Source organism: Malaclemys terrapin, chromosome 2, assembly GCF_027887155.1.
Source record: "Malaclemys terrapin pileata isolate rMalTer1 chromosome 2, rMalTer1.hap1, whole genome shotgun sequence".
NCBI classification, from domain to species: Eukaryota; Metazoa; Chordata; order Testudines; family Emydidae; genus Malaclemys; species Malaclemys terrapin.
Window position 1 is genome coordinate 254,761,583 of NC_071506.1, and position 16,081 is coordinate 254,777,663.

General features: G+C 46.5%; 1 protein-coding gene across 2 annotated transcripts in view; it reads right to left on the bottom strand.

The window, feature by feature from the left end:
* ODAD2 (outer dynein arm docking complex subunit 2) overlaps positions 1–16,081 on the bottom strand; it is a 165,766-nt gene that overhangs the window by 121,374 nt on the left and 28,311 nt on the right. For both annotated transcript variants that reach the window (XM_054020776.1, XM_054020777.1), the window contains 3 exons: positions 6,467–6,684; positions 819–941; positions 452–596 (listed from right to left, as the gene is read on the bottom strand). In XM_054020776.1, the coding sequence (XP_053876751.1) occupies positions 452–596; positions 819–941; positions 6,467–6,684 (486 nt within the window). The remainder of the gene's footprint in view (positions 1–451; positions 597–818; positions 942–6,466; positions 6,685–16,081) is intronic.

Genomic DNA, 16,081 nt, shown 5'->3' on the forward strand with positions numbered 1-16,081 from the left:
ATGCAATATAAAGGTCCAAACTAGAGGTGGGGAAGGCATAGAGAACCATGGCAATATCTGTATTCACCTGTGGAATTTTTTATGCATCTATTACTATAGCATCTATAGTAGATTCTACATACACAAATTAAAAGGTGTCAGTGAGAGAAACTAGCTAAGAGACAGAGAGGAGTCAGTTAAAACTGCACCTCAAAATTCAAAACAAACAACAATAAATCATAAAGAAGAAATCATTTAAGTTTTAAATAACCTCAAATAAATAATTAAATAAATGGACTGATTCAGGGGATTTAGACTCCAAAAAGAGCAAATAAAAAAGTCTAAGAAAGGGGAGAGCGATAGGAATGTCCAGAGTTTCAGAATCTCAATATATGCGCTATTTAGCTAAATTTCAACACCTGAGTCTTCAGCATTTTTATAATAAAAGAACTGTTAAAATTTCTTTTCATACCTTTATGTATTTTACTAGTTTCTGAATCTGCCAGTATTCGGATGGCAAATCAGTGTTTCCTTCCTGGTGACGTTCAGGCTGTTCTTCATCTTCCTCACTCTCAGAAGAACTTTCACTAATTTCATCAGATTTTTCTGACACTTTACTAGTAACAAATAGACAAAATCACTTACTTTTAAGTAGTTATTGACTAATGTAAACAGACAGAGATATAACAAACTGGACAAGATTTTTCTCATTTTAAACTTCATTAGAAAAAAAAATTCATAATTTGATTTACCAGCTATTGAACAAGATTACAATTACTGTATGTGCTAAAAGAGAATACAAGAATGGAATTAAAGGGAGAAAAATTAATATGCTATACCGTTTTGAAACTGATTGTCTTTTAATAGGTCCAGGGGGAAGGATATTGGCTTTTTTCTTGCTTTCAGGAACAATAGGTCTGTTTTCTTTTTCTTCTTTGATAACTTTGTTTGCAGCTTTGTCACTGAAAATATTTGTTTTTGTTAAACATCTTATTTTTCAGTTCTATAAATATTGTATCTGTTCTTCAATATCTGCACAACAATATCAGTATACAAATGTGTGTAAATTAATCTGTGTAATGATCTTCATTAAGAAGTTACACTGTTTAAATTGACCAACTCTGCTGCACAGTATGATACTTGGAGTATTTTTCCCCATAGTACATTTTCAGTTGGATTAAATAGAAAGAGAGAATTATAAAAATTAACAAAGAGTCCTGTAGCACCTTTAAGACTAATAGATGTATTGGAGCATAAACTTTCGTGGGTGAATGCCCACTTCGTCAGATGCATATAATGGAAATTTCCAGAGGCAGGTATAAATATGCAGGCAAGAATCAGTATGGAGATAACGAGGTTAGTTCAATCAGGGAGGGTGAGGTCCTCTGCTAGCAGTTGAAGTGTGAACACCAAGGGAGGAGAAACTGCTTCTGTAGTTGGCTAGCTATTCACAGTCTTTGTTTAATCCTGATCTGATGGTGTCAAATTTGCAAATGAACTGAAGCTCAGCAGTTTCTATTTGGAGTCTGGTCCTGAAGTTTTTTTGCTGTAAGATGGCTACCTTTACATCTGCTATTGTGTGGCCAGGGAGGTTGAAGTGTTCTCCTACAGGTTTTTGTATATTGCCATTCCTGATATCTGACTTGTGTCCATTTATCCTCTTACGTAGTGATTGTCCAGTTTGGCCAATGTACATAGCAGAGGGGCATTGCTGGCATATATAACATTGGTGGACGTGCAGGTGAATGAACCAGGGATGTTGTAGCTGATCTGGTTAGGTCCTGTAATGGTGTTGCTGGTGTAGATATGTGGGCAGAGTTGGCATTGAGGTTTGTTACATGGATTGGTTCCTGAGTTAGAGTTGTTATGGTGCAGTGCATGGTTGCTGGTGAGAATATGCTTATCCATACTGATTCTTGCCTGCATATTTATACCTGCCTCTGGAAATTTCCATTACATGCGTCTGACGAAGTGGGCATTCACCCACGAAAGCTTATGCTCCAATATAGCTGTTAGTCTTAAAGGTGCCACAGGACCCTCTGTTGCTTTTTACAGATCCAGACTAACACGGCTACCCCTCTGATATTATAAAAATTTGCAGCGGAAGTTGTTGGATTTGAAATGTAAAGATTTTATTTAGGTGCCTAAATTTCTATTCAGACAAGTTTTGAGGATTCGTAGAATACCAAGAGTTGTCTAAACAAGATACAGAACAACTTCACTGATTATTATTTGTTTGTTTTCAGTAGAGCCGCAATATTTGCTGATTCCTCACACAAGGCTCAGTCCTTGCTCCCCAAAAGTTTTCTTCATAAAAAACAGAAAAAAAGGCAATCAGTAGGGAAGGCGATATGGGTCAACTTTTTCAAATCTGGTTCCCTAAAGTTAGGCTTCTAAATCCAAATTTAGGCATCTAAATATAATGGCCTGATTTTCAAGGTACAGTGAACCTACAGTTCTCATTGATTCAGACAGAATTTGTGGGTGCACAGCACTTCCAAAAAATCAGGCAACTTCTATTTAAGTATGCAAATCAAGATTTAGGTGCCTAAATTCAGGTATCCAGAGCTGAAAATTATGGCTACAACGTAAGTAAAACAGTCAATGTTTTAACTGGCCAAATAAAATTCTAAAAACACTTTTTTTTCTTTTTGTGAGATATATAAATCACCTATGCAAATCAGCAGGTAGGCATTGCAACAGAAGTTGTCCTTTAGCAAGACCTGAATGAGAAGAGGGTAGGAGCCTTCTCAGTTTGCTAATCTGTAGTTCAATAATCTCATCAAGACAAAACCCAAACAAAACAGAACATTCTTTTTCTCAACAAAGTTAATGAGATCTCACTGACATCTTTTTTATAGATTCATAGGTTCCAAGGCCAGAAGGGATCATTCTGATACTCTAGTCTGACCTGCTGTATAACACAGGCCACAGAACTCCCCCAAAATAATTCCATTTGAACTAGAACATTTTTTTTAATTCTATTTTCATTTAAAAATTGCCAGATGTGGAAAATTCACAACCCTTGGTAAATTGTTCCAAAGGTTAATTACTCTCATTGTTAAAAATGTACACCTTATTTCCAGTCTGAATTTGTCTAGCTTCAACTTCCAGCCATTGGATCACATTGTACCTTTCTCCGCTACACTAAAGAACTCATTATCAAATATTTGTTCCTCATGTAGGCACTTACAGGCTGTAATCAAGTCACCTATTAACCTTCTCTTTGTTAAACTAAATAGATTGAGCTCTTTGAGTCCATCACTATAAGACACGTTTTCTAATCTTATAATTATTCCCATGGCTCTTCTCTGAACCCTCTCCAATTTATCAACATACTTCTTGAATTGTGGGCACCAAAATTGAACATGGTGTTCCAACATTAGTCGCACTAGTGCCAAATATAAAGGTAAAATAATCTCGATACTCCTACTTGACATACCCCTCTTTATGCACCCCAGAATCACATTAGCCCTCTTGGCACTGGGAGCTCATGTTTAGTTGATTATCAACCATGACTCCCAAATCTTTTTTAGTCACTGCTTCCCAGGATAGACTCCCCCATCCTATCAATATGGACTCATTCATAGATGTATACATTTACATTTAGCCATATTAAAGGCATATTGTTTGCTTGCACCCAATTTCCCAAGCCATCCAGATCAGTCTATATCAGTGACCTAGTCTCTTCATTATTTACCACTCCCCCAATTTTTGTGTGATCTGCAAATTTTATCAATCATGGTTTTATGTTTTCTTCCAGGTCTCTGAAAAAAATATAAAATAGCATAGGGCCCCAATAGCAGATCCCTGTGGAACCCCACTAGAAACACACATGCTCAGTGATGATTCCCTATTTACAGTTACAATCTGAGCCGTATCAGTTAGTCATCTTTTGATTCAATGTGTACCCTATTAATTGTATATTGTTCTAGGTTTTTAATCAAAATATCATGCAGTACCAAGTCAAATGCCTTACTGAAGTTTAAGTATATTACAGCAACACTATTAGTACTGGAATGGGTTACCTAGGGAGGTGGTGGAATCTCCTTCCTTAGAGGTTTTTAAGGTCAGGCTTGACAAAGCCTTGGCTGGGATGATTTAGTTGGGAATTGGTCCTGCTTTGAGCAGGGGATTGGACTAGATGACCTCCTAAGGTCCTTTCCAACCCTGATATTCTATGATTCTATCTTTATCAACCAAACTTGAGTTAGTTCTATTTTCCATAAACCCATGTAGATTGGTATGAACTGTATTATCCTCCTTTAATTCTTTATTAATTGAATCCTATATCAGCTGGTCCATTTTCTTGCCCAGGATCCTTATCAGATTGACAGGCCCATAAATATTTTAAAACATTGGCACAACATCAGCTTTCTTACAGTCTTCGTAACTTTCCCAGCATTCCAAAACTTATTGAAAAGCAACATTAACGGTGCAGTGAGCTCCTCACCTAGCTCTTTTAAAACTCCTTAATAGCAGAGAGCTGTAGCGAAGTCTCATATTATTAAGACTTCAGTAGTTATACAAAATATAATACAGTAAATGTATATATACTAATATAGGCCTCTATCCTGCAAAGATACCTGAAAGATTGCTAGGGTCTGCCAATGTGGATCTCTTTACAGGATCAGAATAAATAATTAAATAATTAAAACTAAACAGCTGTTAAAACTGTTAAAATTGATTGTTTATGTTGATCTTGTCCCATCCTAACTAGCAAAAGCCTTGACTAACAGCATTACAGCTCAACCAATCAGGATGCAGAAAGCAAGATCTGTCAGTTGCTGTACTTATGTCCCCCTCCAGCCACATTCTTTCATTGGTTTGCTTCCTGCATGCTGGAACCATAGAACACTAATTACCTCTTCTTCCTGTTCCACTAGCCCTTTTCCTTTCTTCTTTCCTTGTAGAAGAAGAAAAAGACTGAAAGAAGAATGAAAGAGACAGAAGAGGGGGAACAAAGAATAAAGAGTTCATAAAGAGAGAAGAGAAGCAACTAGGAACACCATTCCTCTTCTACTTTTCATAGTCCCAGCATCCTGAGTTCCAGAAACAGCTCAACTCCACTTCCAGGGGTTCTGTCACTAGCTAGCCAGCTAATAATGCCTCTCCTTTCTGAGGAGCTGTACTCTTGCTGACTTTCACAACCACTTGGTACCTGCTTTGATATCCACTTGTTACCCGCTGTATTGATTGACTTTATAGGGACCTTCAGAGAAGCTCCTCCTCCCCATGTTGTTCAGCTGTTTCAGATAGTCCCAGAGCAGCCGTTTTCCCAGGCTACAAGGACTGTGGACCAGGTAAGCCCCAAATCTGGGGGCTCCCATCCAGACATGTCCACATCAATTATGGGAAGTTTGGATTTCATTTCTGACTCTATCTCCCTCACCTGCAATGGGATTTATTTTTTCAATATGATTCTCTCTTTCCTCATTACAACACGGTTGTTGGCAGGTCTGAGCATACCTATGATCTCCGAAGGGCCTGATCTGGCCCTCTTATTTAGGATCCTCTTGTCCTGGTGTTCCAGGACTTCAGGAGGACTCCCAGACCCTGCTGGTGCAGCCCCTTTGGCTAATCATAAATTCACACTCTCTAGAAGAGACACTCATGATTTGTACCTAGGAGAGCAATTAGACCCTCTCCCATTAAAATTACCTATATCTGGGCTCTGACTAAAATGACCTATACCTGGGCTGTGCAGGAGGGTATGTCCTGTACCACTGAAGCCTCATCCTATCAGTCATGCCCATGGGTTGCATCCAAGATTTGTCAAATGTGCTTCCTCCTACAGCATGTCAACTCTGGGGTTTGAAGGGATGAGGCATCTATTTCCTCTTTCTGCAAGATGACCACCTAGTCCTAGGCCTCCTCTGATACAGTCATCCTCCACTATCACTTGGACTTGATGTCTGTGGCAGATCCTGATTTCAGAAAAGAAAATCCATCTCTACTGTAAGTAAACTCTCTTCTGGGTTTTCTACTGCTTGCTATGTCCACTGTTAGCCAAGATTATTGCCATATAGATTAGGAGAAGTGTGTTATATGACAAGGGAAGATTACTTACTGACAGTCTGGTTTATTACATTCCTCTTCTCTCCTCAGAAAGTGTTGCTTGGAATAGGTTGTCTATTCCTTCATGCCTTAGAAACTTTTTATTGAGGAAAATGGTTGAATTGAGGCTTAGTAGTGCAGATGACTGCAAGATCTTGCTGCCTCCTTCCTGACAGGTGGAGTGCCATCATGATGACATTCCAGGCTGTTGTCAGGTAGGATGGCAGAGGAGGACCATAAGAAACTGGATTACAAGTGAGCAATCTTCCCTTAATATGTTTTATAGGAGCAGGCCCCTGAATTTTATTTTGTATTTGTTTAATTTATTTTCAATTAAAAACAAAATCACAGACATATACTGTGTTTCCAAATCATTAGTCTGAATTAGCAACGTTTACTGTAAAACTCAGTTTCTCAAATAACTACATACTCCTGGGAACCAGCAAGCCCAACGTTCTTCCACTTCAGAGATGGTTCTAATTTCTTGTCAATGGGTTTGCTTTTTACAAGAGGACTCTTCGTCTTCTCAAACACATTCTTTTCTGAATTGTCGTAAAACTTTTGGGATTGGCCTAAATCCTCAGCATCAACGATTTCCATATGGTGATAATGCTTTTCATACGTTGGTTCTTCAAAAAAAGTATAATCCTATAAAAAAATGGAGAAATGGTCTGTCAATCATATTGCCACATGAATAATACACATTAAAATAAGTTATAAGAAGAAATCCCAGGATACATTACTTTAACAATTATATATGGCATATGCAGAACTTTGAATGCATTCCATTGTGTACATTTAAATTGCCTTTCAAAGAATGCAGTATCCATATTAATTTGAAAATTCTTACGGTGAAAACATTTGCCACCATATACAAACTGAAATGTATTTAAAAACAAAGCCATTAGCTAAATTTGGAAATTCTTGAACTCACACTAAAGGTACATTTTGTCCCATTGTTAATCTGCAACACCAGCAGTGCTACAGAATCCAATTTCAAACCAGTTTTAATGGTCCAATCTTGCAAACTCTCTCACTCTGCTTTCAATGGACTACTTCTTATAAGGGCTATTTTCATGAGTAAAGTGTTTGCAGGATCAGGTCCTTAGTTTTTAATCTTTAATTAGCAAAAGACGGTTACTCACCGTTGTAACTGTTGTTCTTCGAGATGTGTTGCTCATATCCATTCCATTAGGTGTGTGCGCGCCGCGTGCACGATCGTCGGAAGATTTTCTACCCTAGCAACACCGGCGGGTCGGCTGTGGAGCCCCCTAGAGTGGCGCCTTATGGCGCTGAATATATACCCCAGCCGACCCGGCGCCCCCTCAGTTCCTTCTTGCCGGCTACTCCGACAGTGGGGACGGGGGGGCGGGTTTGGAATGGATATGAGCAACACATCTCGAAGAACAGCAGTTACAACGGTGAGTAACCGTCTTTTCTTCTTCGAGTGCTTGCTCATATCCATTCCATTAGGTGACTCCCAAGCCCAACTTAGGTGGTGGGGTCGGAATGAGACATTGCTGTGTGCAAAACCGCTGACCCGAATGCAGCATCGTCTCTGGACTGCTGCACTAGTGCATAGTGAGCTGTAAACGTGTGGACTGATGACCAAACCGCCGCTCTACAAATGTCCTGTATCGGAACATGTGCCAGGAAAGCAGTCGAGGAGGCTTGGGCCCTCGTGGAGTGAGCGGTGAGGTGCGGTGCTGAGACGCCTGCCAGGTCATAGCAAGTCCGGATGCAAGACGTAATCCAGGAGGATAGGCGTTGTGAGGAGACCGGTGAGCCTTTCATTCAGTCGGCCACTGCAACGAAGAGTTGCGTCGTCTTTCTAAAGTGCTTTGTGCGGTCAATATAGAAGGCCAGGGCCCTTCGTACGTCCAGGGAATGCAAACGTTGATCCTGGCGAGTGGCATGTGGTTTGGGATAAAAGACCGGGAGAAATATGTCCTGGTTGATATGAAATGGAGAAACCACCTTAGGGAGAAAGGCAGGATGTGGACGAAGCTGCACTTTATCCTTATGGAAAACTGTATAAGGGGGCTCGGATGTAAGCGCCCTGAGTTCAGAAACGCGCCTTGCTGAGGTAATGGCTACGAGGAAGGCTGTCTTCCAGGATAGATACAAAAGTGAACAGGTGGCTAGTGGTTCAAATGGAGGACCTGTGAGTCTGGAGAGAACCAGATTAAGGTCCCACGTCGGGACGGGCTGACGCTGTTGTGGGTACGTCCGGTCTAAGCCCTTGAGGAATCTAACGACCATCGGGTTAGAGAATACCGAGGACGCGAATTCCCCTGGGTGAAAGGCTGATATAGCAGCCAGGTGAACTTTGACTGAAGATATCGCCAACCCTTGCTGTTTTAGGGAGAGGAGATATTCCAAAATGAGAGGAATAGGTGCCTGCAACGGGGGCGTGGCTCGTTGTTCGCACCAACATGAGAACCGTTTCCACTTGGCCAGGTACGTGGTCCGTGTTGAGGGCTTCCTACTGCTCAGCAGAATCTGTTGGACAGAGTGCGAGCATTGCCGCTCTGCCTGGGTGAACCATGGAGCAGCCACGCTGTGAGGTGGAGTGATTGCAGGTCGGGGTGACGCAGCCGACCGTGGTCCTGAGAAATGAGATCCGGACATAATGGAAGCGGGATCGGTGTTTGAACCGAGAGTTCCAACAGTGTGGTGTACCAATGTTGTCTCGGCCACGCTGGAGCGATCAGAATTACCTGTGCCTGGTCTCTGCGCAATTTTAGCAGTACCTTGTGGACCAGAGGAAACGGAGGGAAGGCATAAAACAGGTGGTCTTTCCAGGGAAGGAGAAACGCATCCGAGAGGGAGCCCGGAGCTCGACCTTGTAGGGAGCAGAACACGTGGCACTTCCTGTTGTCTCGAGATGCAAACAGGTCTATCTGGGGAAACCCCCACCTCCGGAAGATGGAATGTATGATGTCCGGACGGATAGACCACTCGTGTGTCTGGAAGGACCTGCTGAGTCGGTCCGCTAGAGTGTTCTGGACTCCAGGGAGGAACGATGCCGTGAGATGGATTGAGTGGGCGATGCAGAAGTCCCACAGGCGAATGGCCTCTTGGCATAGAACTGACGAACGTGCTCCTCCTTGCTTGTTGATGTAAAACATGGCCGTGGTGTTGTCGATGAGAACTAACACACAACGGCCACGTAGTTGATTGAGAAATGCCTGGCACGCCAGGCGCACCGCCATCAGCTCCCGAACATTGATGTGCAGGGCTAACTGGGGTGCAGTCCACAGGCCCTGGGTATGGTGTTCGTTGAGATGGGCGCCCCAACCCAGAGATGAAGCGTCTGTGACCAGATGCAGAGAGGGTTGTGGGGCGTGAAATGGCATCCCTTCGCAGACCACATTGTGATCTAGCCACCAGGTGAGGGAGGTCAGGACCGAGTTCGGGACCGTGACCACCATGTTCAGGCTGTCCCGATGTGGACGGTATATTGATGACACCCAGGTCTGGAGTGGGCGAAGCCGAAGTCTGGCATGCCTGGTTACGTACGTGCAGGAAGCCATGTGACCCAGCAGGGTAAGGCACGACATCACCGTGGTAGTTGGGAAGGCCTGTAGCCCTTGAATGAGGCTCGTGATGGTGCCAAAGCGGTTGTCTGGCAGGATGGCTTGTGCACGTCTGGAGTCTAGAACTGCGCCGATGAAATCTATTCTCTGGGTAGGTTCTAGAGTGGATTTGTCCTTGTTGAGTAGGATGCCCAACTCGTTGAATGTGTGCACTATTCTGTGGACGTGAGCTTGAACTTGCTCTTTGGTGCGACCGCGTACCAGCCAGTCGTCTAGGTACGGGAACACCTGTATCTCCTGCCGACGAAGGTACGCTGCCACGACAGCCATACATTTCGTGAACACTCTTGGGGCCGAGGATAGGCCGAAAGGAAGGACTGCAAATTGGTAGTGCACCGTGTTTACCACGAATCGCAGGAAGCGTCTGTGAGGTGGGTAAATTGAGATGTGAAAGTATGCGTCTTTCATGTCGAGGGCGGCGAACCAGTCTCCAGGATCGAGGGAAGGGATAATGGCCCCCAAAGAGATCATGCGGAACTTCAACTTTACTACGAATTTGTTGAGTCCGCGCAAGTCCAAGATGGGCCGCAGACCTCCTTTGGACTTGGGGATCAGGAAGTAACGGGAATAAAATCCCCTGCCCCTTAACTCTATCGGAACCTCCTCTATGGCCCCCATGGCCAGGAGCGTAGAAACCTCTTGTATAAGAAGTTGCTCGTGAGAAAGGTCCCTGAAGAGGGACGGGGAAAGGGGGTGGGAGGGGGGGATAGAAGAAAACTGGATAGCGTATCCCTTCTCCACCGTGCGGAGGACCCAGCGGTCCGAAGTTATAAGGGACCAAGCACGGTGGAAGTGGGAGAGGCGATCCCGGAAGGAGGGGGCTGGATCCTGGGGGATGACTGGGGCGCCGTCCTCGACCGCACCTTCAAAAGTTCTGCCTGGGGCCTGAAGGTGGTCTAGGTGGCCCTTGGTTTTGGCCGGGTTGAGGGCCGGTCCACCTTCTTCTACCACCTCGCCCTCGCCTCCGGGTCGAGTCCTGTCTCTGACGAGGCGGGGGGGGGTAGAAGCGCTGAGGCTGCGGCCTAAATGGTCTGCGCTGAGGGCCCACAACATGCATCCCCAGGGAGCATGTTCTCGAGTCCTTGAGGCTCTGCAGGCGAGAGTCCGTCTTGTCCGAGAACAATCCATGTCCCTCAAAGGGCAGATCCTGTAGGGTTTGCTGCAGCTCCGGAGGCAAACCCGAAACTTGAAGCCAGGAGATCCTCCGCATAGCGATACCCGAAGCCAGGGTCCTCACAGCTGAGTCAGCTATGTCCAAGGAGGCCTGCAAGGAGGTCCGAGCCACCTTCTTACCCTCCTCTACCATGGCTCCAAACTCCTCCCTGGACTCTTGGGGAATCAACTCCTTAAACTTCCCCATAGAGTTCCAGGAGTTAAAATTGTAACGGCTCAGTAGCGCCTGTTGGTTCGCCGCTCTAAGTTGCAGCCCTCCGGCTGAGTAAACCTTACGGCCAAACAAATCGAGCCGCTTAGCCTCTTTTGATTTAGGCGCTGCAGCCTGCTGGCCGTGGCGCTCTCGTGCGTTCACTGATGCCACCACCAGTGAACACGGTTGGGGGTGGGTATACAAGTACCCGTAGTCCTTAGACGGGACAAAGTACTTCCTTTCCACCCCTCTCGCTGTAGGTGGGATAGAGGCAGGAGTTTGCCATATCGTATCCGCATTGGTTTGTATCGTGCGGATCAGGGGTAGCGCCACCCTCGATGGGGCATCCGCTCCGAGGATGTTCACGATAGGGTCCTGTACTTCCACTATCTCCTCCGCCTGCAGGTCCATATTACGGGCCATCCTACGCAGGAGATCCTGGTGAGCCCGAAGATCTATCGGAGGGGGACCCGTACATGAAGTGCCCGCCACTGCCTCATCCGGAGAGGAGGAGGAAGATGCCTCCGGTGGTACTGGATCCAAGGGGGGGTCCTGATCCCCCTGCTCTTGGGCCGGAGCATCACCTGTACTTGGGTCTATGGTGTCAGGTGGCGTGGACGCGGAGGCCGAGAGATGGTGGATTCTGGGGCCCTTCTAACCGAGTGACCCGAGCGAGAGGTCGATGGTATTGGAGCCCCTTGCTCCTGGTGGTACGCCCACGGGGTCCAAAATGACCAGTGAGATGGTCCATGAGAGTGGTCCTCTGCCATCTCCTGCCAATGGCCCAAGTTCCGTTCCTCGGCTTGCCCTTGAGGGGGGTATGCCGATCTCGACAGGTTCTCCGAGGAGCGAGACACCGATCTTGACGGCCATGGCGGTGCCGAGAGAGATGAAACGATCCCCGTGGGCTGCGGTGCCGCACGGTACCGGTCCGGAGATGATCTATCTCTGCGCGGTGCCGGCGAACGGTGCCGGGACCGTGATCGGTGCCGATGACCTCGTCGGTGCCGGGAGCCGGATCTGGACCTCGATGAGGACCTGGAGTATGCCCGGTGCCGGGAGCGGCCTCTCGACGTCGAGCGTCGACCGTAGCGGTGCCGAGAACTACGTCTCGACGTTGATCGGTGCCGACGATCATAGCGGTGCCGAGACGTAGAACGGTGCCGCGACGAAGATGTTGGCCGCGAGTACGACCGGTGCCGAGGTGATATTCGGTGCCGGGACTGCGAGCGGCGTGGGGACCTGCTTCTGGACCTGGACCGGTGCCGAGGTTCCAGCCCTTGTGATGGAGGGCGCATCAAGGCAGGTTTCCCCCTTGACTGGACCGGGCGGGTCAACGGTGCCGTCGGTGCCAGTGGTTGAGGCGGTGCCGGCTCCGTGAGAGCTATCAAGTCTCTCGCCGCCACGAAGGTCTCCGGAGTCGACGGGAGTTGTATTACCGCCGGTCTCGGTGGAGACGCTATCTGCACCGGACTCAACCGCCTCGGTGCCGGAGTCGACAGTGCTGGAGGCACCTGTTTCCGGTGCTCCACCGGCGCACTCGGCTCTACCCCTGGCACTGGGGGAGCCGGCGTCTTCGGCACATAGGTCCCCGTCTTATGGGCTTTTTTATGCCCCGGGGATAATGACCGGTGTCGAGGTGCCTGCTGCGGTGCCGACGAGGTCCGGTGCCGGGGAGGTTTGTCCGACACCGCCCGCGTTGTCGGCATTGCCGGTGCTGCTGGGGCACTGCGCACCGAGGCGCTAGGTGCCGGGGCCTGGCTCGTAGAAGGAGTGTCCGGACTAAGTGCCGCCTCCATCAGGAGTTGCCGGAGCCGAAAGTCCCGCTCTTTCTTGGTCCTTGGTCTGAAGGCCTTACAGATCTTGCACTTATCTGTTTGGTGGGACTCTCCCAGGCACTTCAGACAGGAGTCGTGCGGGTCGCTCGTGGGCATAGGTTTAGCGCAGGAGGCGCACTGCTTGAAGCCGGGAGCTCTGGGCATGAGCCCGGGCCCGCGGCCGGGGGAGAAAGGGGGCGACGACCCCCTTAGTCCCCTGGACTATTATAACAAGTCTAACAGCTTTAAAAAACTATTTAACTATTAAACTACAAACACTAGAACTATAACTATAACTACAACTGAGAATAACTAACTAAGCTAGGGAGAGTGGAGAACAGCTCCACAGTTCCAACGACCGTCAGGGGCGGTAAGAAGGAACTGAGGGGGCGCCGGGTCGGCTGGGGTATATATTCAGCGCCATAAGGCGCCACTCTAGGGGGCTCCACAGCTGACCCGCCGGTGTTGCTAGGGTAGAAAATCTTCCGACGATCGTGCACGCGGCGCGCACACACCTAATGGAATGGATATGAGCAAGCACTCGAAGAAGAATAAAATAATCCACTCTGTGAATGAGTGCTGATTAACACATTCCCTACTTGGACAGTGAGGCTTGAAGCACTGGCTCATATCGCCAGTAAATCCAAAGTATACATCCAACTCTACCACATGGTGTGGAGTGTTTGTTGCCATCGTAAAATATGCCACCCCCCAAAAAAAGTAATGTTAAAAATAAGTTAATTAATATGTTGATTAGTTTCAAGTTTGTATGTTAATTTTTTACAAGTAAAATTAATGTAAATATTTTCTCTTTATATTTTTTTCTGTTTTGTCTTTGAAGGGTGTTGTTAGTACAATCTCATGTAGGGAGCTGAATGGTCCTTACAAAACCAACAACTAGCTCTGTCTAGTACCAGGGTTTTTCAAAGCATCGACAACAGAACACCTACTGCCTCTTGTCAACTATTATTTCCTACTGGGCTATTCAGCTTTGACAGGACAGATAACTTATGATCATTCATTATTATTATTCCAGCTGTCACTAGCATGTATCCAAGCAGTGACATTCTTTTATGTACCTGGTCCAAGGCAGTTTTAAAGAGACTGTCAAAGTGTGGCCTGCCTCCTATTAGTCTGTGATGGGAATTAACTGTCCCATGCATGCTGACCCAAATGTTTAACACTTAGCTAACTCATGTTAACTAACACATTTTAAAAGTGTAATCTAGACAAGGTAGATTGCCTTTAACACATGCTAAAATGGTCAAGTTAAAGCCTCGGGGGAAATCCTTGTTAGGCCACAACTTAACCATTTTAGCACATGTTAAAGGCAATATGCTTCTTACAGCTACCCTGTGCTAACATCTCTAATAGTTACTAACATCACACCTTTAAATGTTAGTCTAGACAAGGTCAATAAGACAATACAAAAGATGATTAGTTTTGCAATATATGTGAGATAATGAACTCTTTGAAGCTATTCCTCACCTTCGAAAATGCATAAAAAAAAACGGTTACCTACCTCTCGTAACTGTTGTTCTTTGAGATGTGTTGCTCATGTCCATTCCAATAGGTGTGTGTGTGTGCGTGCTCCATGCACCATCGTTGGAAGGTTTTTCCCCTAGCGGTACCTGTCGGGTCGCCTTCATGGCGGTGTATATAGGTCCCTGCCGACCCGCCACCTGCTCAGTTCCTTCTTGCCGGAATACTTCGACAGAGGGGAGGTGGGTGGGATTTGGAATTGACATGAGCAATACATCTCGAAGAACAACGTTATGAGAGGTAGGTAACCATTTTTCTTCTTCGAGTGATTGCTCATGTGCATTCCAATAAGTACAAAAACAACAAGGAGTCTGGTGGCACCTTAAAGACTAACAGATTTATTAGAGCATAAGCTTTCGTGAGTAAAAACCTCACTTCTTCGGATGCGAAGAAGTGAGGTTTTTACTCACGAAAGCTTATGCTCTAATAAATCTGTTAGTCTTTAAGGTGCCACCAGACTCCTTGTTGTTTTTGTAGATACAGACTAACACGGCTACCCCCTGATACTTGATTCCAATAAGTGACTCCCAAGCAGTTTCCCTGGAGGAGGGGTCGGAGTTCACCTAGTTGCTGAATGCAGGACTGCCCTGCCAAAGGCTGTATTGTCTCTTGCCTATTGGGTGATGGCGTAGTGCAGCATGAAGGTGTGTCTGGAAGACCACATTGCTGCCTTGTATATGTCCTGGATAGTGACCTGCGCAAGGAATGCTGCGAACAAAGTCTGCTCTCTTGTGGAGTGCTCCATCAGCGGAGGGGCTGGAATCTTAGCTAGGTCGTAGCATGTTCTGATGCAGGACGTGATCCATGATGAAATGCGCTGGGAAGAAATGGGAAGCCCGTTCATTCTCTCTGCGATTACAGTAAAGAGCTGTGGTGACTTATGAAATGGCTTTGTGCGCTCGATGTAGAAGGCTAGGGCATGCCTGACATCCCGGGAATGGAGCATTCACTCTCTGTTACTGGCATGTGGCTTAGAGAAGAACACAGGTAAAAATATGTCCTGGTTCACATGAAACTGGGACACTACCTTTGGTAGATACGCGGGGTGAGAGCATAGCTGCACCTTGTCTTTATAAAAGACCATACAGGGGGGCTCGAAAGTCAGCATTCTGAGCTCGGAGACCCTTCTGGCTGAGGTTATAGCCACCAGAAAGGCCACCTTCCAGGAAAGGTAGGACAGAGGGCAGGTTGCCATGGGCTCGAAAGGGAGCCTCATGAGCGTGGACAGGACCAGGTTGACGTCCCACTGTGAAACGGGCTGCTGCACCTGGGGATAAAGCCTGTCCGAGCCCTTGAGAAAGCGGCCCACCAGGAGATTCCCGAAGACTGACCTACCCGCTGTCCCCGGTTGGAAGGCTGAAATGGCAGCCAGGTGTACCCTGAGAGATGATATTGACAACCCCTACTGCTTGAGGTACAGTAGGTATTCCAAAACAAGGGGAATTGACGCTTGATGCGGAGGGCTGCCCATGAGGGCAGGGGACTTGACTCACTGACCTCTCGAGATCCCTTCCAGTCCTAGAATCTATGAATCTATGAATCTGCAGAGACCAGATGGAAAACCGCTTCCACTTTGCCAGGTATGTGGGCACGAGTGGAGGGCTTCCGACTTCCTAGCAGAACTTCTCTAACTGAGTCCAAACACTGAAGCCCTAGCGAGTTCAATCATGGAGTTTCCATGCTATGAGGGGGAGAGATTCCAGGTTGGGGTGTTTAGACAG